Raw genomic sequence first — 25,924 nt, 5'->3', positions numbered from 1 at the left:
ATCACCTTCCAAACCTCTGTGGGAAAAGCATGAGTAAATAGTTTTCTCTCAAACATGATTCATGATATCACAGCAGAAGGCTTTTTCACATGGTAAAATCACCTTAGAACACACCACAATTCCTAAAATGAGTATGGTACCATCAACAAATGATTTATAATGTAACTAAAGTCTTAAAACCTTCTATTAACTGCAATGCTTTTTAATGAGGTGCTATCATGTATATTGGTCCCAAGATGGCTGCCAACACTTCTTGGATGAAGTGCTGACAGCCAATCAGATCACACAATGAGATGTGTGGTTAGGCTCCGCCCAGATATATATGTGATTTTACTTTTGATTTTCTCAGGAACTACCGAACGGATTTACACCATTTAAGCAAAAGGCACGAGTCTAAACTGAGGACTACCTCTTTGCCAAATTTGTTGTAATTCCGTTCAGCACTTTGGGCTGTAGCTGCGTCAACAGGTCGTATGGGAAAATGCATGGGGAAAATGCGTTTTGGAACCCCCCTTTTTTCTCGGCCCCCGCTTGACGAATCACCGTGAAATTTTCAGTATAGGAGCAGACCGGAGCTGGCCAAAAGTTTGGAAAATTTCGCGAAGATTCATCAATGGACGCCAACGTTATTCCAAATAGAATGTTGCGATTTCCTATGGAAAATGGGTCCTAACTATAACTACCTACTGGCGACTGCCAGTAGTTAATATATATTTATATATATATAAATTATATAAATTTATATATATTTATATGTTATATATATATATAACATATAAATATATATAAATTTACACATATATATAATTACACGCATCTGCTGTAGTTTCAATCCAGTTAGCATCTTATCTTCTAAGAAACGCACAGGCACTTCTGGTGTCTTTCTTTACTAGTGAATGTAAATATTCTCTGTGCAATCCATTTTCAGTCAATGCGAGGGGCCATTCTTGCAACCACTTCAATTTATGTCCAGCTGATAGTTTTGTTAATTCCATCAATGCTGGAGCCTCTGGACTCAGAAGATAATAACATACCTCTGAAGAGGTTTAGCTCACAAAAGAATATTTTGTACTATCAATTAGATTAGCTCTCAAAACCCCAGAGAAAGCAGGCTATGTTTTCCTTTTGTCAATTTAATTGAAAGCATGAAATGTCAGAGGAGGAAAAATCAGATGAGACATTTCATTCCCTTTCACGGGGAGGTAGAGAGGACTATGTAGAGAGAAGTATGTTTGAGAGTGACTAGCTGTTTTTACAATGCTGCTAGCATAGTCTATGTGTTTGCTTGCATGCTAAAATTAAAGGCATGTAGGGGAACATTTATCATAGGGTTGTGTCACTTTTGTGCCACGGAACGGGGTGTATAAGTGACACAACCCTTAAGTGTGAAAGGTTGCGGTGCGTTGCCTTGGTTGGCTTGATAAATCTAGGTTAGTGCAACGCAGCACAAATCGGTGTGCTGCATTTCTCTGCTCCAGGGAGGCATACCATGGGTGGTGCATGGGTGTTGCCATGCTACACCCGTGGATTTTGGTGCATTCCCAGATTTACCATACGTGGTAGACCTGAGAATGTATCAGAACCGCTTAGCATCCCCATAGGAAGCATAATTAGGAGAAAGATCTTAATTTCTCCCCGATTTCTCCTCTTTCTATGTGTGCTGAATTCAGCAGCATACATAGAAAGAGGAAACGTTTTAAAGGGATTGTTTTTGCGCAGGGAGGTGTCCCTTCCTGCACAAAAACAATCCTGCTTACAATGCAGGCACCCTTGCACCATCGTGCCTTGTTGGCGCTAGGTAGCACATTGTGCACCAGTGCTGGGAATAGACAGGAATGTGCCATATTATGTTAATTACAGCACATTCCTGCCCTTTCCCTGTCCCGAAGCACAGCACAGCAAGTTGATTTGCTGCGCTGCATGACTTGTTAGTAAATATGCTGTGTAGAATCTTTACTATATACTTAGGGGCCTATTAGAATGCGCCACCCTAGCGGTGCTGGGACCGGCCGCCAGTGTTGCAGTGGTCCCGCTCCAGCCATTAGGATGCCACCGCCATGCTGGTGGTGGCATCACCCATCCACAACATTGTGGCGGGCGGTGCTCACAGCACCTCTGTCAGAACTCCAAAGGATCAGAATCATTCAGTCTGTTTTACACATCAAGAACACACGATTTCTAGCACACAGAAGGTAAAGGCCATTACTTGGAAGGAAGCTTGGAGATTGTATAACTCCAAGATGGCCGACGAAGTGCTGAAGTTGATGGTCTTATCTGGAGACTGATGCTTCAGATTTGGCAATCGGAGGAATTCTTTCTCAAAGAAATAGAAAGACTGGACAACTCCATCCGGTTGCTTATAGGTCTAGAAAATTAACTTCGGCAGAGATCAATTATACAATCACCGAAAAGGAGCTACTAGCCATCAAGGATGCATTTAAGGAATGGAGGCACTACTTGATGGGAGCAAGACATGTTGTGACGGTGTTCACGGATCATCGAAACCTGAAGTTCTTGAAATCAGCAAAGAGTCTTACTCCACGCCAACTTAGGTGGTCACTGTATTTCGCAGATTATGATTTTGTAATCACATACAGACCTGGAACCAAGAATGGGAAAGCTGACGCCTTGTCCAGATTAAACACTGATAGTGTGGAGAAACATCAAGAACAACAAAAGATCATTCCAGAAAATAAGATTGTGGCTGTAGTAAATCAAGAGACTGTAGAGACAGTAGAGGAAAAGATAATGAAAGCTATGACATCTAAAAAAATGAAAGAATGGACAGAACAAGGAGCTGAAAGGGAAATTCGACATGGTTTACCATTTCACGCAGGAAAATTATTTCTACCAAACCAGGACTTACGACAAATAGCTCTTGAAGAAAACCATGACCACAGACTGGCTGGACACAAGGGAATACAGAAAACTAAAGAATTGGTTAAGAGAAACTTTTGGTGGCTGCAAATGTCAAGGGACATTGATTCCTATGTGGGTTCATGTGAGGTCTGTGCTCGGGGAAAATCTGAGAGACAATCCCCTAAGGGGTTACTCCAACCCATGCCCACTCCCTCATATCCATGGCATACAATCACTATGGATCTAATAGTGGGTTTACCTTCAGACCAAGGTTACAGCACCATATTGGTGTTTGTTGATGCCTTCACCAAGATGGCTCATTTTGTTGCCCTAAAGAAAATCCCCACAGCCAAGGAATTAGCCAAACTCTTCAGCACTCATGTCGTGCGAGCTCATGGTATCCCAAGGGTTGTGGTCTCAGACAGGGGTTCCCAATTCCTATCCCATTTCTGCAAGACATTCATGGAAGGTTTAGGGGTTGAAACTAGATACTCCACGAGTTTTCACCCAGAAACAGATGGGCAAACGGAGAGGGTGAACCAAGAATTGGAACAGTATTTGAGACTATACTTACTTGATCAAGAAGGGGACTGGCCAGAGTATATTTGGGCAGCAGAATTTGCATATAATAACGCAAAAAATGTCTCCACAGGTTTTACTCCATTTTATTTAAATTATGGAAGACACCCTAATTCCTCTACACATTTTAGAGAAGTTTCAGTTCCTGCAGTCCAAGACATGATTAAAGATCTAACACACGTTCATCAGGTAGCAAAAGGAAATTTGATCAGGGCTAAAGAAAGTTATAAGAAATATGCAGATAAAAAAAGAAGAGAGGGTCCAAACCTAAAAGTTGGAGATCAGGTATGGTTAAACTCCAAAAACCTTAGGTTAAAAGGAACCCGCAAATTTCAACCAAAATTTATAGGGCCTTATCAGATCAAAGAACTAGTTAACCCAGTAACTTATCGATTGAAATTACCAAAAAAGATGAAGATCCACCCAGTGTTTCATGTCTCTCTGTTAAAGAAGACCTCACCACACCTCAGAGTGACACTACCTCCGAAAACTGTACAATTAGAATCTGGAGAGGAATTTGAGGTTAAAAGAATACTGGATTCTACAAGACGTAAGGGAAAGATCTATTATTTGGTTGACTGGAAGGGTTATGGTCCTGAGGAGAGATCCTGGGAACTAAATTCTGATGTTCATGCTCCTCGTTTGGTAAAGGCTTTCCACCGAAAATTTCCAAGAAAACCTCAACCGGAGGGACCTACCTTGCGAGAGGGTACTGTCAGAACTCCAAAGGATCAGAATCATTCAGTCTGTTTTACACATCAAGAACACACGATTTCTAGCACACAGAAGGTAAAGGCCATTACTTGGAAGGCAGCTTGGAGATTGTATAACTCCAAGATGGCCGACGAAGTGCTGAAGTTGATGGTCTAGTCTTTCTTCGTTACGGAGCTCTACTTGTGGCGCTCATGAGAGAACGTTGATGCACTTCACCGAGACTGTTGACAGAAGCGCACGCATTCTTGTATCCCAGTCAGTTAGTTAGTTAGTTAGGTTTCGTTGATAACCGTCGGTTATCAATTCTTGCCATTGTAAAACTATTCCTGAAATATTGCTGAGTCCGAGATATTCAAATTCTACTCTCGTCATAGAAGCTTCGTTGGATTGCTTGCGCAAGCCTCCAGCAGAGACACTATTCTACAAGCCTTGTGCACCGAATCCGGGAACACTACCTCGTCGAGGAAGCAGTGTTCCAGTCAGAATCAGTGCTGTTACTGACGCTCCAGAATTTCGAACTCCTTCATGGAAGCAGCGTTCAAGACTGAAGACTGTTCAGAACTAGACGCTAACTCGTCGAGTTAGTAGCGAACTCTCCACACCCAAGCTAAGTACCACGAGTAATCGATTGAGTGTAATGTATTTCCCCATTAGCTCGTTCTCCTGGTTGCTCTGAGGAGACCGATTGACTGTATATAATTATTAACTCTGAGGAGGTAACATTGATATACATATCATTAACACCACCTTCCAGTTGCCCAGAGAAGGCGACGAGAGGAGGCTATCCGGTTGCCTTGACTTTACTCACCTTATCAGAAAAAACTAGGAAGGAGATATTAATTGATGACTAATAAGAATTTAGGTATGTACAAGTTCAGTTATGGTAATAATTGATTAGGAAGGAATAACAGTCCATTTACAGAATCACTCATAGATATTTATCTTGCTAACAGAACAACCCTATCATTAAATGACAGGAAGATTATGAAGACACGTTGAGGAGAGGCAAAGGCCAAGGTTATTCTGGTATGTACGCAGAGAGAAGGAAGTTGAGAGAGTATTTAGGATTTAAATTTATATTAGAACTAAGTATGCATGTGTTTAGTTTCTAGAATCAACTACCAAGAAAGACCACAAGAGCAGAGAAGAAGCAGAAGGTTGGAAGCAGAAAACCTCAGGCAGTCTCTTTGTCTTCTTTATTATTTTATCCACTCCCCCTTCCCCCACTGGGAGATTCCCCTGGGGGCTAGCAACATTGGCACCAGAGGTTCTCCTGGATGGGGCATTGGGAACAAGCATCTCTGCTCCTGCACAAGTCCAAGACCTGACAGAGTGAAGTGCCCAAGTGTTGAAACTTGCGCCTGAGCAGAAATGGCTGAAGGTTTAGAGTTAAAAGATTTGGGAGAAGTTTTAGGTCTAATCCAAAAAGAGCTAACAGCAGTTAGAGAAGAGAATAAGGGATTGAGGCAAGAAATAATGGACGCTTGAAGGGAAACTGTAGAGTTGGCAGCTAGATTAACTGAAACGTCTAGATTTCCAGACACAGAAAGAGAAAACTTGGGTTCCACTTCCCAATTAGCAACTCATGTGGTGCACTCCCTGTCCCCAGTGATACCATTAGCACCTCCAGAAAGATTTAGTGGGGATCCACAAAAGGCCCAAGTGTTTTTGACACAATGCTCTTTGCATTTTATGTGTCGTCCTACGATTTTTCCGGATGCACAGACCCGCGTGGCCTTCATTTTGTCCTATCTCAGTGGTGATGCCGCCAATTGGTCCATGCCATTGATCTCCAGAGATGACGCTCTGTTATACGATTTTGAGAACTTTAAAAAAGAATTTCTTCGAATTTTTGATCGACGGAAGATATCGCAGGCCACAGATAATGAATTATTAGAACTAAAACAGGGTAATAAGGAACTTGTGGCATATCTGGCCCAATTCAACAAGTTGGTAGTAGAAACAGACTGGCCAGAGAGTACAAGAGCTGCTGTCTTTTATAGAGGGCTTAAGGACGAGTTGAAAGACGTTTTAGCCCAAATTCCAAATCGACCCACTGATGTATCGGCCTTGATAGATTTAGTTTTGGAAATCGACTTTAGACAAAGTGAGAGGAGAGGTGAAAAGAAGAAAGAATTCAGATTCAACACTCCAAGATTTGACAGAGTTAAGGTAGAATCAATGAGAAATAGTGAAAGTCAATCTGGGGTGGAGCCAATGCAGATCGGAACTGTCCGTGGGCCTTTAACTAAGGAAGAGAAGGAAAAGAGACGACAGAATAATTTATGTATGTATTGCGGAAATAGTGGACATTTTGTGAGAATGTGCCCAAAGAAACCAAAAATGTTTTCCAAGGAGAAGGAAAACTTCAAGCACCACCAGTAAAGGGAGTTGGACTGGTGGTTGCAGAAAATAAAACAACTCCAGAAGAACATCATTTGGCAAATACCTTACAGTCATCGTATCCTCACCTTGTGATTTCTATGACATTGAAGTTCAGAAACAATGCCCTGACAGAAGTTTCAGTCATGATGGACTCAGGAGCGACTGGAAACTTCTGTGATATAAAATATGCCATGAAGATTGGTTTGAGAGCAATTCAAAAGGCGAAAAGTGAACCAGTGAGGGCGGTGGATGGAACCAATCTTTCTTCCGGGCCCATCACCAGTCATACAGAACAAGTGGAAATGAGCTTTCAGGAAGGTCATCGAGAAGTTATACAATTTAATTTAATTGATACTCCTCAATTCCAGATTATACTGGGCTTGCCATGGCTCACAGAGCACAACCCGAGTATAAATTGGGAAACAAGAACTGTGAAAATGAACTCTGACTTTTGCAAAGAAAATTGTTTTAATATTACAGACAGAGTTAGAGAACCTGGGCCGGCCACACATTTGAGCGAACAAGACGTATCAGTTTGTGTGATTCACACAAGTGAGATACCACCGGAGTACAAAGAGTTTCAAGATGTATTTGATGAAGTTGAAGCGGAGAAACTGCCTCCTCATCGACCATTCGATCGTCGAATAGAATTGGAGCCAGGTGCGAATCTACCGTGTAGTAGAGTCTATGCCTTAACAGAAAAGGAGAATGAGCATCTGAAAAAGTATATAGAGAAATATCTGGCTAATGGGTTCATACGCCCCTCCCAATCCCCCGTCTCTTTGCCGCTTTTTTTTGTCCCAAAGAAAGAAGGAGATCTAAGAACGTGTATTGATTATCGAGCAATAAATAAAGTCACCATCAAGAACAGATATCCTTTACCACTCATATCAGTACTCTTAGACCAGGTGAAGGAAGCACAGATATACACTAAGCTAGATCTTCGTGGTGCTTACCATTTGATTAGGGTTAAGGAGGGCGATGAGTGGAAGACGGCCTTCAGGACAAATTTGGGACTGTACGAATATCAAGTAATGCCTTACGGATTGTGCAATGCCCCAGCTGCCTTTCAGCACTTCATCAACAGTGTGCTGAGAGAATTCATAGACCAATCCGTTATTGTATATATCGACGATATTTTAATCTATTCAAAGACAGAAGAAGAACACCCAGATCAAGTAAGGAAGGTTTTGCAAAGGTTGAGAGAAAACAATCTGTATGTCAAATTAGAAAAATGTGAGTTCAAAACAAAGGAAGTGGAGTTCCTTGGATTCGTTCTCACACCATCCGGAATAACCATGGATACAAAAAAAGTGATGGCTGTTTTAGAATGGAAGTCTCCAAGGAATATAAAGGAGTTACAAAGCTTCATAGGCTTTGCCAATTTCTATCGAAGATTTGTAAATGAATTCTCACATAAACTCATTCCACTCACTCGACTTCTGAAGAAGGGTGTTCCTTTTACTTGGACAGAAGAAGCTGAAAAGGCCTTTCAACAATTGAAACTAGAATTCACCACCGCACCAGTTTTATTACATGCCGACCCCACTGAACCTTTTTATCTGGAGACTGATGCTTCAGATTTGGCAATCGGAGGAATTCTTTCTCAAAGAAATAGAAAGACTGGACAACTCCATCCGGTTGCTTATAGGTCTAGAAAATTAACTTCGGCAGAGATCAATTATACAATCACCGAAAAGGAGCTACTAGCCATCAAGGATGCATTTAAGGAATGGAGGCACTACTTGATGGGAGCAAGACATGTTGTGACGGTGTTCACGGATCATCGAAACCTGAAGTTCTTGAAATCAGCAAAGAGTCTTACTCCACGCCAACTTAGGTGGTCACTGTATTTCGCAGATTATGATTTTGTAATCACATACAGACCTGGAACCAAGAATGGGAAAGCTGACGCCTTGTCCAGATTAAACACTGATAGTGTGGAGAAACATCAAGAACAACAAAAGATCATTCCAGAAAATAAGATTGTGGCTGTAGTAAATCAAGAGACTGTAGAGACAGTAGAGGAAAAGATAATGAAAGCTATGACATCTAAAAAAATGAAAGAATGGACAGAACAAGGAGCTGAAAGGGAAATTCGACATGGTTTACCATTTCACGCAGGAAAATTATTTCTACCAAACCAGGACTTACGACAAATAGCTCTTGAAGAAAACCATGACCACAGACTGGCTGGACACAAGGGAATACAGAAAACTAAAGAATTGGTTAAGAGAAACTTTTGGTGGCTGCAAATGTCAAGGGACATTGATTCCTATGTGGGTTCATGTGAGGTCTGTGCTCGGGGAAAATCTGAGAGACAATCCCCTAAGGGGTTACTCCAACCCATGCCCACTCCCTCATATCCATGGCATACAATCACTATGGATCTAATAGTGGGTTTACCTTCAGACCAAGGTTACAGCACCATATTGGTGTTTGTTGATGCCTTCACCAAGATGGCTCATTTTGTTGCCCTAAGAAAATCCCCACAGCCAAGGAATTAGCCAAACTCTTCAGCACTCATGTCGTGCGAGCTCATGGTATCCCAAGGGTTGTGGTCTCAGACAGGGGTTCCCAATTCCTATCCCATTTCTGCAAGACATTCATGGAAGGTTTAGGGGTTGAAACTAGATACTCCACGAGTTTTCACCCAGAAACAGATGGGCAAACGGAGAGGGTGAACCAAGAATTGGAACAGTATTTGAGACTATACTTACTTGATCAAGAAGGGGACTGGCCAGAGTATATTTGGGCAGCAGAATTTGCATATAATAACGCAAAAAATGTCTCCACAGGTTTTACTCCATTTTATTTAAATTATGGAAGACACCCTAATTCCTCTACACATTTTAGAGAAGTTTCAGTTCCTGCAGTCCAAGACATGATTAAAGATCTAACACACGTTCATCAGGTAGCAAAAGGAAATTTGATCAGGGCTAAAGAAAGTTATAAGAAATATGCAGATAAAAAAAGAAGAGAGGGTCCAAACCTAAAAGTTGGAGATCAGGTATGGTTAAACTCCAAAAACCTTAGGTTAAAAGGAACCCGCAAATTTCAACCAAAATTTATAGGGCCTTATCAGATCAAAGAACTAGTTAACCCAGTAACTTATCGATTGAAATTACCAAAAAAGATGAAGATCCACCCAGTGTTTCATGTCTCTCTGTTAAAGAAGACCTCACCACACCTCAGAGTGACACTACCTCCGAAAACTGTACAATTAGAATCTGGAGAGGAATTTGAGGTTAAAAGAATACTGGATTCTACAAGACGTAAGGGAAAGATCTATTATTTGGTTGACTGGAAGGGTTATGGTCCTGAGGAGAGATCCTGGGAACTAAATTCTGATGTTCATGCTCCTCGTTTGGTAAAGGCTTTCCACCGAAAATTTCCAAGAAAACCTCAACCGGAGGGACCTACCTTGCGAGAGGGTACTGTCAGAACTCCAAAGGATCAGAATCATTCAGTCTGTTTTACACATCAAGAACACACGATTTCTAGCACACAGAAGGTAAAGGCCATTACTTGGAAGGCAGCTTGGAGATTGTATAACTCCAAGATGGCCGACGAAGTGCTGAAGTTGATGGTCTAGTCTTTCTTCGTTACGGAGCTCTACTTGTGGCGCTCATGAGAGAACGTTGATGCACTTCACCGAGACTGTTGACAGAAGCGCACGCATTCTTGTATCCCAGTCAGTTAGTTAGTTAGTTAGGTTTCGTTGATAACCGTCGGTTATCAATTCTTGCCATTGTAAAACTATTCCTGAAATATTGCTGAGTCCGAGATATTCAAATTCTACTCTCGTCATAGAAGCTTCGTTGGATTGCTTGCGCAAGCCTCCAGCAGAGACACTATTCTACAAGCCTTGTGCACCGAATCCGGGAACACTACCTCGTCGAGGAAGCAGTGTTCCAGTCAGAATCAGTGCTGTTACTGACGCTCCAGAATTTCGAACTCCTTCATGGAAGCAGCGTTCAAGACTGAAGACTGTTCAGAACTAGACGCTAACTCGTCGAGTTAGTAGCGAACTCTCCACACCCAAGCTAAGTACCACGAGTAATCGATTGAGTGTAATGTATTTCCCCATTAGCTCGTTCTCCTGGTTGCTCTGAGGAGACCGATTGACTGTATATAATTATTAACTCTGAGGAGGTAACATTGATATACATATCATTAACACCACCTTCCAGTTGCCCAGAGAAGGCGACGAGAGGAGGCTATCCGGTTGCCTTGACTTTACTCACCTTATCAGAAAAAACTAGGAAGGAGATATTAATTGATGACTAATAAGAATTTAGGTATGTACAAGTTCAGTTATGGTAATAATTGATTAGGAAGGAATAACAGTCCATTTACAGAATCACTCATAGATATTTATCTTGCTAACAGAACAACCCTATCATTAAATGACAGGAAGATTATGAAGACACGTTGAGGAGAGGCAAAGGCCAAGGTTATTCTGGTATGTACGCAGAGAGAAGGAAGTTGAGAGAGTATTTAGGATTTAAATTTATATTAGAACTAAGTATGCATGTGTTTAGTTTCTAGAATCAACTACCAAGAAAGACCACAAGAGCAGAGAAGAAGCAGAAGGTTGGAAGCAGAAAACCTCAGGCAGTCTCTTTGTCTTCTTTATTATTTTATCCACTCCCCCTTCCCCCACTGGGAGATTCCCCTGGGGGCTAGCAACATTGGCACCAGAGGTTCTCCTGGACGGGGCATTGGGAACAAGCATCTCTGCTCCTGCACAAGTCCAAGACCTGACAACCTCCCACCAAAATGCTGTGGATGCACCTTGTGCATTTGCATGCACAACGTGGCAGGCACCGCGTGATGCCTGCCACGTCATGCATGCAAATGCAGGGGGTACCATAGGTACCCCCCATGTGCCCCTCACACACCCCTAACATCCTGGGGGCCTGCAACGGGCCCCCAACTGAGAAGACTGCATACCTTTCTGTGGCGGCAACAACGCCACGGAAAGGTTGCTTCCCGCCTGCATTGTAATATGGATGGCGGTGTCTAGCAGACACCGCCACCATATTCAACCCTTTTCTGCCCGGTCGACTCGTCGACTGGACGGAAAAGCGGCTGACGGTCTTCCCGTCCGCCGCGGTACCCCCGCCATCATAATATAGTGGGGGGGAAATGGGAGGCGGGCGGGGGATAATGTCAGGCGGATTGCGACCGCCATGTGGGCGGTGGCGATCCGCCTGACATCCTAATAGGCCCCCTAGTTTTTTTTCGCCATTTACTATTATGCCAAAAATTCAATACTTTAGAGCTGCACCCTGAAACTGAGTATTTTTGACTAATGGTGTTCACAGTGTCCCCTACTTTCTGTAGAATTGTCCTTATTTTTCCTCCACCTGACATCGCTAACAAATTACCTAAAAACTCACACATCATAAATGGATCCAACAGAATCCCTAGTAAAATTTACATGGAAAATTGTCACCATGATCGATTCTTTAATCATGTTTCATAAACATTTGACATTAAATAAGGAATGATAAAAAATGTGAATGCAAAAATAATATTAGTTTTGTGTTTCTTGTCTTATAGGAATATGAAATCATTATAATTTCTTCAGTGACGTCAGAAGCAAAAACCATACATTTCACAGGATCAAGTAAAACATCATCACAATTGGGTTTCTGTCTCAAAAGATCGCTCTATGAAAAGATTGCGTTCTATGGAGTGTGTCACACTACTGCCACTTGTGCTGGGACTGGCACAGTTCTGGCCATGTCTGAGCATCAGCCCAAAGGTCCACCATTTGCGGGACGACAACGGGAAGTGTCAAAGCCCACACCGAGTAAAGCGCGGCTGGGTGTGGAAACAGTTCTTTGTCTTTGAAGAGCTAGAAGTAACACAGCGGGTATATGTTGGACAGGTAACTCTTTTATCTGTGTTTACTAAACTTATATAGTTGTATGAAAGTGGGGATCTCTGACTTGCATGTAATATGACAAAAGCAGGTAAATGGTAAATTAGTTGGAAGCAGTGAAAACCCAATAAAACGAACAATAAAGAAAAGCAGCTGTGATTTGACAAAAGTACAGCTGTAAGAGCACTGGAAATAATATTAATATACACAGACAAATACGTCCTTTTTTACTGATATTTTACTATGTAGGCAAAGTTACCAGAGGGCATTTGATGCTTTCATCAGAATGTTTTAAACATCCAAAGAAATACAGTGTTTGCTTAGGGGCAGAGCACAAGTTGAGGGTACATGCGGGTAGACGGTCTCTACCCACTATTTTCACAGACTGGACACCGTCTACCCTATCAAGAGGTTGGGCCCCACAAAAATCTGCTGAACATGTCTTGAAATCGATAGTCTCCAGCCTGATTTGGGAGGGTTGGCCTGTATGGTTGCGTCACTTTTTTGGCACAACCCCAATGCAAAACCTAAGTTGTTAAATATTGTAATGCACTCAAATGTACTGATGATATACCTGCTAAACATATTTGGGTTCTTAAGATCTGAGGTTAGTTCCTGGGAGCTCATGGGTTGTGATGCCACTTTCTATGATACCACATGCTTGGTTAGTCCCCTCCATTCCTTGTTTTAGGACCTGTACCCTGCCTAGGTGTATTACATGAGTTATTTGTTTTAATCACAAACAGAATCATTCTAGCGTGTAGGAAAACCAACATCAAACACAATCAACACTAGCATTTACAGAGCTCATAGCCCGCCATGACCCTGACTCAAAAGCTAAGCAAGCAAATGTTAAAAAATGATATTTTATTTTTTTAAAGAAAAAATGTAAGATGGTAAACTCCATCAGATGAGTTATGAAGCCTTTTGGGGGCAACACATCAAGTTACCCATGGAGGGCTCAGTAAAACTTAAAAGCAATATTTACCGTCATTTCCTATTCCCAAACTAGCAACTGATGTATTCCTGATTACTTTGTAATTAATCATATTAATACTAAATCCATTTGACATTAGGACGCTCCAGGAGTTTGCATGGTTTATTAGATTCGTGTGGTTTTATTACACTGGGCGATTAGTCTTCGCTAAATCAAAAAAACACACACATTTTAAGATAATCTCTATAATGAGCCCTATCATCTGCTGGAATGTTTATTTCTGTAACAGAGGTAAGTATTGCCAGTTGTTCTGGTGCCCTTTGTAATGAAGCCCTTATTACATGAATGAACTGCAGCACATTGAAGATCTAATTAGCTAGCCCTTAAATTTAATTAGACCCAAAGGGCGAAGTACTCAAAATTCATTTATTGAATTCTCACAAGCCGTCAGACGCGTAGCAGTGCGACGTCTAACTCATATCACAACATATTACAGAATCTGCTTATGTCTGTCAAAACATACCTGTATCGCATGTAGTGCACCATAATGCAGTTCCAGATGTTGTAAAGATACTAAGACACTTAAGTATTGACTGCAGAGAAGGAAAGATGGGTTAATTTAGCTTCTCCATTTCACAGTTTACTGTAACAATAGACCCCACTTAGTCTTGCTCCTGTAGAATTAATTCTGCACTGTATCTTCTCTTTTGTGTTTTGCTCTGGATCACTGTTATTTTCTCACGAATACTAAATGAATTTCACCTGTGCGAAGATTAATTACCTCAGTTCACACTCAAGTAGAAACAGCTGAGATGGTCTTTGAAGAGATGTATGACACATCTGCCAGACCACTGAGCCAAATATCCAAAATTCCCTGCGAAAGACCTTTTTTAGATGCCTGGGAAATAAAAAGGAGTTAGCATCATCCAAATCTGCAAATTTCAGTGTAATCCGTTTGGTTACACAGTGAGGACTGGGGTTAAATGTAGGTTTATTACAAGTTCAAAGCCAAATTGATGTATACGAGTCTCAAGAGTATGTTGTAAAAATACTGAATTACGACTGGTAATCCAAATGGTCTGACAAAATACTACCTCTGTAGTATAAAGCATAAAGCATAAAAGGAATACAGTAATGGCAATGGAGAAAATAGGAAACATGATTTGATGATCAGTATATGATTTCCGGTCTTCTTGCCTATACGTACATGGATCTAAATCTAAAGATCCAGTCAACAGGATGGTGTCAGCATTGCAGGGACTTTTATTGAAGTCTCCAAAATCAAGAGAATTGCATAGCATAAATCCACACAACAGATGTATAGGAAAGAGGTCTTACCCTTCTGAGTCTAAAGGGAATCTGCCTAATGCTAAAGAGTGACCACTAATTAAAACTTCACAGAACATTTGTGAATCCCACATCACATGTCTCAGTACTTTTCCACTTTCTCACGGTAAAGCTTGGCTTTTTCATCCGATAATCCATTCTTTTTTGTCTGAACATCAGAACGCCTTTAAATTTCTCCTATCTCCAGCTACAACATGAATAGTGGTCCTCCCTTTGTTTATTATTGACTCTAATCCTTGCCCAAAGTCGTCCACTCAAGCCACACTATCTCTCATACACAATGTGCCTTTCACTAACTGGGAGGTCATATGAATGCACCTGCAAAGAAGAGACAACATTGCAAACCAAGCAAACTTTCACGTTGAAGGTTAAACATTAGAATCTAAATTATAAGGCCTTTGGTCAAGTTAAAGTTGCAAGCATCTCAGTACCCGTTTAAATGCAAGTTTATAGATACACATACAGTTATAGAATAAATGCAGGATACTATTCAAATGAATACACAAGTATAAATGTAATGTCAACGAAATCACTCAAACTACATAAATGCAGATAGATATGGAAACCCTAATTTGGTAGTACTGTAAGAAAAAAATTAGCATGCACTCTCATGTAAATATCTGAAATATACAGTGAATGCACCTTCAGTATCTTAATCAAGTGTAGCACTCTACGTTAATGATGTTAAAGCACACAAATATATGGCACTACATGCATGTATAAATGGCATATTTGTGATATGAAAGCGTGGAGCCAAAATTACGCTGCTTCACAACCGAAAAATAAGAACAAGCTCAACAGAGCAGGGATTTGAAGTGAGTCAAGTTGTGAAATTGGTTTAAGGGAGCGGCAGGAGCCACAAACCACAGGAAGGACTGCCACCAGTGGCAGCTCCTTGAGGGAGTTCTGCGGGGCGGTGAGGTGGGGCAGGGGAGGGGCAGGGTGGGGAGTAGTAAACTCCGGCATACGGCTGAACGGAGTTAAGTACATAAATAAACTAATTACATTGGAATGCTGCAATGCCAAATCTGCGATGCAGCACGCACAATGTAGTTCGTTTTATTTATTTATTTAAGTACTTAACTCCGTTCGGCTGTATGCTGGAGTTTACTACCCCCCACATTCCCCTGCCCGCCTCACCACCCCGCAGCTCTCCCTCGAGGAGCGACCACTGACTGCCTCTAGAAGTTAAGAATCCAGAGAGGAGGAATGTGATAGCACTTGGTCAAATTAGTAATAGAGCTTGAGAGGGGCAAACCAGGAGAGGTACAGAATAGGAACTAGGCTGGTATAAGGGTAAAAAGACTACTGTAATGAAAGGGAAAGTAAATTCCAGATGGGCAGGAAATATTTTTATGCAATTATTGAAATAGAAAGCATATAATAGCAACACATAAGCAAAGAAGCAACGTTAAGTCCATCTTAGGGATACAATGTTACCATCTCCAAGTGAGGCTCAGATATAGACATGCTAAGAAAAGATCCAGGGAGGAGAGGATGGGATATCATTTCTGATTTCTTGACTTTATTACTATAAGTTAAGGGAATCTACATTTTATTTCGAGACCACAAAGCATCATTGAATGCCATTTTTAAAGACTGTCTAAAAAAGAGGAGCAGCATATTCAAATTGTTTGAAGTTAAAGGCTCTGAAGGTAGAGATGTTGGACCAGTCAGTCACCTTAATGAGTTTGACCAGGCTACAACCAATTACAGTGGCATCAGAGGCCATACCTTCTTGAGAGATGTATGCACCAAACCTAGAAACATCTACCGCACCTGTGCCAAAACTCAACATTGCCAATAGGAAATGACCGGGTTGAACGTGGGCAAGTAAGACATCCTAAAGGAAATAATTAGCCCAGAGGATGAGTGAAGGTGGTGATGGGTTTGGGCTATAGGTGTCATATATTCTTTGAGGCAGCTATCAACACAAAAATTGTAGTAAGGCAGGAAGTAAGGAAAAGGGACGGAAAAACAGTTGGTCTTGGTCCTTTCAGAAATGCAAACAACAGACAAAGCCTCCTAGGGAGAAGGACCAGTCATTGATGGACAGGGCTGTATCATCAGAAACCTTTTAATATAGACTAAACCAAGGAGGGTGGCTAGCCTGACATTTATTGCTGAAAATCTAGGCTAGCAAACCAACAATGTAAGTGTTGGAAGGCAATACGATGCCACAGGTGGAGGTGCGCCTGAGTAGTGGAGGGCAAGAAAGGCCTATTCCCTTAACTAATTCAAAACCAAGGGATCTTTCCCAGTATGAATTTAGCTGAGAGGAGGGTAGCCAGATGCCATAACAGAAGGGTACCATTAATAGCTCAACAGGAGATGTCCTTGGCATGAAGGGAGGCAGAGTAGTTAAAAACTTGAGAGGTAGAGGAAGCAATGGGATCCACGCCCCATTACAAGCATTTGCCAACTCAATCAGACAATGCTGACATTTAAGCTCACCTGGTGCCAAGAGACTATGACTTAAAGATAAGTCTTGAAGCTTCAGATGGAAGGCCTAGGAAATCAACCAAATCATTTGGAACAGGGGCACTGTAGGCTAGGGGCTGAGCATTCTTCAAGTGGTCCACAAGCTGTTTAGCCTGGACCCTGGCATTTTGAGGCTGTTCGTGGGTGTTCTTAATTCTTCTTTACAGGCAGGGCACATTACTCAGCCATGGAAACATGCCAGGGTTTTGCTCCCCAACTGAAGAAACCCAATCTGGATCCCTTGTATAGGTCCAAATACTGACCCACCTCTATGCTTCCTATTGTGGCTAAAATCATGGAAAAGCATGGTAACAGGGAAATCTCCATGTTTGTGGAGACTCATACCCTGCTTCACCCTTCCCAATTGGGGTTCAGAGTGGATCACAGCACTGAATCCACCATTTTAGGTGTGAAATATTATATTAGACAGCTGCTGGATGACGGATTACTTGACCTCAGTGCTGCTTTTGATACAATGTCACTTTGCACTGCTGGAGAGATTGGTCAGTCTAGGCACACAAGTAACAGACTTATCCTAGATGGCATCCTTCCATGGTGACTAAACTTTTCAGGTTTCCTCAGGTAATGCCTTCTTTTCACATGTCCTTACATCAGGGGTCCCTAGGTCCGACTCTATTAAACGTCTATGTCAGACCTTTGGCAGACCTGGTTGAAAGCTTCGGCCTGACTCTATTTTACTACTTGGATGACACTCAAAGCATCTCCACTATGTCTTCCGCCTAGTTCCATAACTCTGAGGCCCTGAATTCCTGTCTGTCTGTGGTAGCTTCATTGATGAATATGAATTTCCTCAAAATCAACAATAAAGAAACGGAGGTACTGGTGCTGGAAAAGAACCTGCCCCTTTGGGACCCACAGCACTGGCCTCAAAGCCCAGGCACCATTCCTGCACTGGCCAAAAGGTGAAGAACCTGGGATTCATGATTGCCAACAAGCTGTCCGTGAAACCTCAGGCTGCGGAGACAGCTGCCACCCGTTTTGCCATACTGAAATGGCTGCAGAAAATCCTCTGGATTCTTCCTTTCTCAGCCCAACGGACAGTCATCAGGCACTTATTTAATCAAAACCAGACTATGGCAATGACCTCGATTTGGGAGAAGATAAAGCCTCCATTAGAAGTCTGCATGTAGTCCATAACTCGACAGCCTAGATGCTCCACAGACTTCCAAAAAGTGCATCAGCCACCTCTCTTATGAGGGAGCTGCACTGGCTAAAGGTGGAGAAAAGGATCCAATTCAAAGCCCTTTGCTTTGTTCATAGAGATAGATCAGTCCTGTTACTTATAGGGACTAGTTAGACCTTTTCATCCGGCTTGCACTTTACGTTCCAGTGATCTTTACTTATGAAGGTTTCCAAAAGTCAAACAAACTCACATGGGAGGCTGGTCCTTTTCCTCCCTGGGCCCAAGGCTACAGAACAACCTTACATTAACCCTGAGAAGGTGTACTTCTCTGTCTTCCTTTCAGAAATAGCTGAAGTCCTGGATGTTTTGAGGTAGTGGGTTTTTTGATTGCTCCTTATCTATCTCTCAGCACCGGGAAACCCTGTATGGGTAGCTGTTTGTGCTCTACAAATTTTATTATGAATAATAATAATATTAATAATAATAATTTGTAGGATGTTCAGGGAGAGCATGCAGGATGTTTGCTGTGCACTCCAGAGGAGCAGAGAACCATGCTTGGAGGCCAAAAGGAGGAGACCAGTCAAAGAAGATACAGACAGCAGTGAAGGAGAACCATGGCTTAGGTAATCATGCTGAAGGCATCTACTGCCCAGGCATCTGGGTTCAGATGCCAGCTCAAAAAGTGCAGAAGCCGGCAATGCAGACAACAGATGATGTGATTTATTTCCAGGGGATCCAAAAGGTGAGAAGAAGCCTGAATAAAAGAATGCCAGTATCCAGTCACTGAAGTCCCAAAGATAACTTGAGTGGCACATAGAGATAAAGTTGAGGAGACCTGGAAGGGTTTCCACTTGAACAGTGCAGTGCCAATAAAGACAAAATAACCAGTGACCCTGAGCCAATGTGTCCAGGTTCTCTGACCTTGTTTTGCCAAGTTTGTTGATATTCCAAATAGGTACCTGTAGTCTATCCACAAAAGGATGGTGCATTGTGGGTGGTTTGTGGCCAAACTCTTTACAACAAAGATCCCTGTCAATATTTCTGGGCAGTTGATGTAGAGAAAGGTGACTTTGCAGGAAAAGAGATCCTAAAGATTGCACCCCCACCTAACCTTCTGGCATCTGATTTCAGGATGTTATCTGAGTGAGACCCATAGATACCCTTCCCATTCTATGTCTCGATGTTGTTCAGCTTTCATTGATGTTTGAAGGAGTTGTCATCCAAGGGAATCACATCCAAATAACTGAAGCCATGTCTCAGATGAAGGTCTTTCCAACGTTGAAGGGTCCGGAAGTTACAGTGACAATCTCCTTCCTGGTCATTACGGACACTCTTTCCAGTCCTGGACTGTTGTATGGTAGAAGAATGCGTTCTGGGTGTCGTATTTTTGTTTTGCTTCCATTGAACTAATTAGGCTAACACACCTGAATTTGATGATTTGTTTGCAAAACTTTCCAGACTGGAGGCAGTGTCTGTAATGACCTGAAGTGAGTTGGTTACCCGAATGTTAGTGGATTGGGCCCAGAAAGATTTCCTGGATTGAAAAGGACAATAGTCTTGTCACCTAGACTAGACCCTTAAGAGTTTGGATTTCCTGTTTAGAGATAATTGTATTTCCTTTGTTAGATGGTTTCTCAAAAGGATGTTTGACTTGACATAGATTGCTGTCATTTAAGTCTTAGAATTCCATAGACTGTGAGGTGTTGAAGGATGATTTTTTTTTATTTACATGCAAATGGGGGGAAACTCCTTTACCCTGCAGGCAGAACCATGACTTGCCTTTACTCCGCAGTCACTACCCCGACTGTGACGTTACCTTGTGTTCCTTTAGCATGCAAGACATTACAATGACGTGCTTTAGAGGGCGCGTTGTTGGACTGGTGTTGGATTTTAAGTTCAACACCTTCCCTACTTCTACACTGACTGGAGTTGAAATAGTAATTTATACTGTTCCAAAGTTCATCGCCCCTCTAAGTCAAGTTGTTGTAACAACTTGCTTGGTAAAGGAACCCATGGTAACGTCACAGTCCATGTAGTGACTGGGGAGTAAGGGCATGCATGGGAAATGCACGCAGGGTTCCGTCATACATCCAGAATGAAAGCATTTAAGGAGAGACCTGTGGTACCGATGATGATACCATTGGCGAAAAGGACGTTGAGCCATCATGAGGATAATGTTGAGAAAGATTATTAGACGAATGCCACTGGCACAGATGTGACTTACTATCACAAGAGGAGCTTGGTGAAACACCACTTTGTAGAAGAGATACTGAAGGGAAGGACACTGAGCTTCCAAACCTGTATCTTCCACTCGATCTTGAGAAATTGCTGTTCGGCAGCGAAGATAAAAACAGAAAGATAGGTTTCTTTGAGAAACAGATGCACTATCCAGTCATTGGAGACAAGGGTGTCTATATTTTCAGTATTCGAAAGTAATGCACCAATTGACGGGCTTGAGGTTGAATAAAGGGCACAAGTCAATGAGTTCCTTTACATACAAGCAGTAATTCAGGCAGAGCCAAAGGTTATACAAGTGTTTCAGGATCCTGAGGATCAGGTTCCTCTATTTTTAAATCCAGCCACTTAGGGTTCCTAATCATTCTTCTCTGATTAAAACCTCTTGGCTAAAACACACAGAACCATACATGTAACACTCCTTATCAATGTAATGGCTGTTAGAAAAACAAAGTTCTAAGAGAAATGCTGTAGATTTGACATATACTGAGTTCTGGATTCTTCATAAGACAGTGTCAGTGGCAGTGTGACTAATGTCTGCCTGAATTTATTCCTGCACTTGCTCATGTTGTTTTCGAATTAATATACCATCCATTAGGACCTAGAATGCCCCATAACCCATTGATATTGAGACATGGTGAATAGTGAGGTCCACTCATTTAGTCTGACATTTTAAGCATCCTCTTGGCTTTGAGCTCTACAGTTTCGACAAATGTTCCCCCACTTTCACATCCTGATGATGATCCAATAAATCATCTTGAATGGCCGAAATGTCATCAATATAACTGCATTTATTCCAGGGTCATACTGTCTAGCATAAATGCTTTGGTGGTGACTTTCCAGTAGTTTGGTTTACACAAATATATCCTTATGGTCACTTGCAACTTTTGCACTCTCATTGAATTTTGTTTTTTCATACGGTGTTATCAGCATGAGTACTGAGCACTGTTTTCATGCAAGTGAAAAAAAAGATTCCTGATTAAAATTCGGGGGCCCATTTACAAGAACTGGCGCATCCCTGCATATTAGCAGGGATGCGCAAGTTAATTTACGCAACCGGAAAATAGCCTTGCGCCACCATGGATGCCCCACATTTACAATGCAGCGCACCGAGGCGCAAGGATAGACAGATGCATAACGCATCTTGTTGGCGTAAGGATTGCTGGAGTCGTATTGAAAGCACGATGCAATTCCAGCAATGGTTAGGAATGCTATTCCTAATATGCTGCGTCACTCCTTACGCCTGCTTCAAGCACACACAGGCCCTTGGAGAACCTTGGAAACAGGATTCAGAAAGCAAAGTCCAGTCCTTTCACTCCTAGGACAGAAGCAGCAAGCAGCAGACCAGGACTACAGAGCAACAGGCAGACTGTTAGTCCCTCCTGCAGCATCCAGCTCTTCTTCCTGGCAGAATGTCCCCAGTCCAGAAGTCTTCTGACTTTGGTGTGTCAGAGGTCCCATACTTATATCCCTTTCTGCCTTTGAAGTAAGCAAACTTCAAAGGAAAGTATTTGCAGAGCGCAAGACCCTTCCTTTCCCTGACTTGGCTCCAGTCATACTACAGGAGGGTGGAGACAGCTTTGTTTGAGGACGGGCACAGCCCTATTCAGGTGTCCGTGGCGGTGAACACCCTAAATATCGATTCAGAAATATCGACTGCCCAGAATATCGAATTCAAAATATAGAGTGGACAGAATATAGAATTATCAAAATATAGATAGGTCTTAATATCGAAATTGGGGTACGAAATATCGATTTCCATAATATAGAATTTAAAAATATAGAATTCCATAATATCGAATTTTAAAATATAGATTACCATAATATTGAATTTAAAAATAAAGATATCTATAATATCGATTTTTTTTTAGTGTTATGTATGGTAGTATATGTGTTAAAATTATGTATTGTTTTTGTAATGTATGTTTAATTTATATAAACTGATGAATGTTATGTAATTTAATTTTTGCGTAATTTATTTCCGTAGCGTGTTGTGGGTTTATAGGGGAATAGGGTGGGAAGTAATTTAATTATGGCTAATCAAATAATAATTATATTTATATGTTTTGATAATTAATTGATTGATAATGAATTTTAATTGGTAATTAATTTGTATTAATTGGTAATTAATTTATATTAATTGAATAATTGATAATTATGTTAATTGTATTTTTTATTATTAGGAGCGGGTTGTGGGTTTGTAGGGGAATTGGGTGGGAAGTAATTTAATTGTAATAAAGTAAATAATTATTTTTTTATTTATGTGTATTGATAATTGATAATTAATTATTAATTGGTAATTAATTTGTAATAATGGGTAAATAATTTGTATGAATTGCTAATTAATTTGTATTAATTGCAAAATTATTTTTATTAATTGATTAATTGATAATGTTAATTGTATTTTTTATTATTGGGAGTGGGTTGTGGGTTTATAGGGGAATTGGGTGGGAAGTAAATTAATTGTAATAAAGTAAATATTAATATTTTTATTTATGTGTATTGATAATTGATAATTAATTATAAATTGGTAATTAATTTGCATTAATTGGTAATTAATTTTTATTAACTGCTAATTACTTTTTTTCAATGGTAATTAATAATAATAATCGGTAATTATTTTTAATTAACTTTTTATTGGTATTGATAATTAATGTAATCTTATTTTAAATTTAAATAATTACTTTCCCTACTTTTGCACTCTCAGGAGTGGGAATAGTATTTTTTACCCTCCCGCTAACCAACTCTTTCCCTACTGTTGCACTCACTGGAGTGGGAATAGTAATTTTTACCCTCCTGCTATCCAACGCTTTCCCTACTGTTACACTCTTTGGAGTGGGAATAGTAATTTTTACCCCTACACTATCCAGCGTTTTCCCTACTGTTGCATTCACTGGAGTGGGAATAGTAATTTGTACCCCTACGCTATCCAACGCTTTCCCTACTGTTGCACTCACTGGAGTGGGAATACTAATTTTTCCCTTCCCGCTATCCAACACTTTCCCTACTGTTGCACTCTCTGGAGTGGGAATAGTAAATTGTATCCTCCCGCTATCCCTACTGTTGCACTCTTTGGAGTGGGAATAGTAATTTTTACCCCTACGCTATCCAACGTTTTCCCTACTGTTGCACTCACTGGAGTGGGAATAGTAATTTTTACCCCTACGCTATCCAACGCTTTCCCTACTGTTGCACTCATTGGAGTGGGAATAGTAATTTTTCTCTTCCTGCTATCCAATGCTTTCTGTACTGTTGCACTCTCTGGAGTGGGAATAGTAATTTTTACCCCTACGCTATCCAATGCTTTCCCTACTGTTGGAGTCACTGGAGTGGGAATAGTAATTTTTCCCTTCCCGCTATCCAACGATTTCCCTACTGTTGCACTCTCTGGAGTGGGAATAGTAATTTTAACTCTCCCGCTATCCAATGCTTTCCCTACTGTTGCACTCTTTGGAGTGGGAATAGCAATTTTTACCCCTACGCTATCCAACGTTTTCCTTACTGTTGCACTCACTGGAGTGGGAATAGTAATTTTTACCCCTACGCTATCCAACGCTTTCCCTACTGTTGCACTCACTGGAGTGGGAATAGTAATTTTTCCATTCCCGCTATCCAACGCTTTCCCTACTGTTGCACTCTCTGGAGTGGGAATAGTAATTTTTACCCTCCCGCTATCCAACGCTTTCCCTACTGTTGCACTCTCTTGAGTGGGAATAGTAATTTTTACCCCTACTCTATCCAACGTTTTCCCTACTGTTGCACTCACTGGAGTGGGAATAGTAATTTTTACGCTCTCACTATCCAACAAAAGCTCTACATGTTTTACATTACTTTTATTATGTTTACATTTTAAGCTTTTTTATATTATATTATGTATGTTTTATTTAATTGTTTTTAATATTTAATTACTTTTATATTATTTTTAATACATTAAAAAAATTCGATATTTTAGCTAACTATATTTTAACATTCTATATTTTGGAATCGATATTTTAGTACTTACCTGTTTGTAGATAGGGAGTCGATATTCTGTCGTTCTATATTTTGGCGTCGATATTTTGGGCATTCTATATTATGTCCCTCGATATTTAGTCACTGAACCATCAGTGACAACTCCTCCCACCACTCCAGCTCAGGAAGGCGCATCAGCCTGGTGATGGGCCATCAGGATATGCAAGGCACACTTCAGCTCCCTTTGTGTGACTTTCTAGAGTGAATTCACAATAGTCCAACTGTCAGCCAATCCAGACGTGGATTCTACAGACAGGCAGAGGTACCAAATGGTTATGCAAGAAAATGCCCACTTTCTAAAAGTTGTATTTTCAAACACGCAATTAAAAAACCAACTTCACCAAAAGTTGTAATTTTAATTGTGAGTTCAGAGACCCCAAACTCCAAATCTCTATCAGCTCCCAATGGAAAATTACACTCAAAAGATATTTCAAGGCAATCCCCATGTTACCCTACGGGAGAGAATAGTCCTTGTAATAGTAAAAAACAAAATCAGAGTATTTCACTATTAGGCCATGTAAAACACACCAGTACATGTCCTACCTTTTAAATGCACTGCACTCTGCCCATAGGGCTACCTTAGTGGTGGCCTACATTTAGCAAAAAGGAAGGTTTGGGCCTGGCTTGTGGGTGCACCCGCCAGGTCGAAATGGTAGTTTAAAACTGAACACTCAGACACTGCAGTGGCAGGTCTGAGACATGTTTTCAGGGCTACTCATATGGGTTGCACAATCAGTGCTGCAGGCCCAGAAGTAGCATTTGATTTTGAGGCCCTGAGTACACCTGGTGCACTTTACTAGGGACTTACTAGTTAGTCAAATATGCCAATCATGGATAAACCAATCACCAAAACAATTAAGACAGAGAGCATTTGCACTTTAGTACTGGTTAGCAGTGGTAAAGTGCCCAAAGTCATAAAGCCAACAGAAATAGGAGGAAGAAGGCAAAAGGCTTGGGGATAACTCCTCAAAAAGGGCTAGGTACAGCAGCTAGACTTTGTGATTTATACATCTGATAGAGGTTGTGTTCCTGATTGAGGAGCAAATCTCTGTATAGGTGCTGTCAGGGACAAATGGAACTTATCTATGACATTATGGGGAAACAAGGATTTCATGTGTTCTTCCTCCACCATCACAACTCTTTTCAATTAGCCTCTGTAATACGCACTTCCCTGTCAACCAGAGATTGCAAGTCTATCAACTATGCAATCGGAATGTAATTATACTCCATGTGAAAACGCTACCATGAGACTGCATGGTTACTTTTATTTCAGTTACACTCTAAATCAATCAGTGCCAAAACTTAATTTTTGCCAGTGGGTGCTGGTGGGTCAGCAGCA

General features: G+C 41.1%; 1 protein-coding gene across 1 annotated transcript in view; it reads left to right on the top strand.

Annotated features, from left to right (window-relative positions):
• The window catches only part of CDH19 (cadherin 19), a 925,430-nt gene that overhangs the window by 158,069 nt on the left and 741,437 nt on the right, over positions 1-25,924 (top strand). The window contains exon 2 of the mRNA XM_085605889.1: positions 12,106-12,436. Coding sequence (XP_085462015.1) covers positions 12,218-12,436 — 219 coding nt within the window. The 5' untranslated portion in view covers positions 12,106-12,217. The remainder of the gene's footprint in view (positions 1-12,105; positions 12,437-25,924) is intronic.

This window comes from Triturus cristatus, chromosome 5_1 (assembly GCF_964204655.1).
Source record: "Triturus cristatus chromosome 5_1, aTriCri1.1, whole genome shotgun sequence".
Lineage (NCBI taxonomy): Eukaryota > Metazoa > Chordata > Amphibia > Caudata > Salamandridae > Triturus > Triturus cristatus.
The sequence above is the reverse complement of the archived record's forward strand: the minus strand, read 5'-3'. Positions and strand labels throughout refer to the sequence as shown.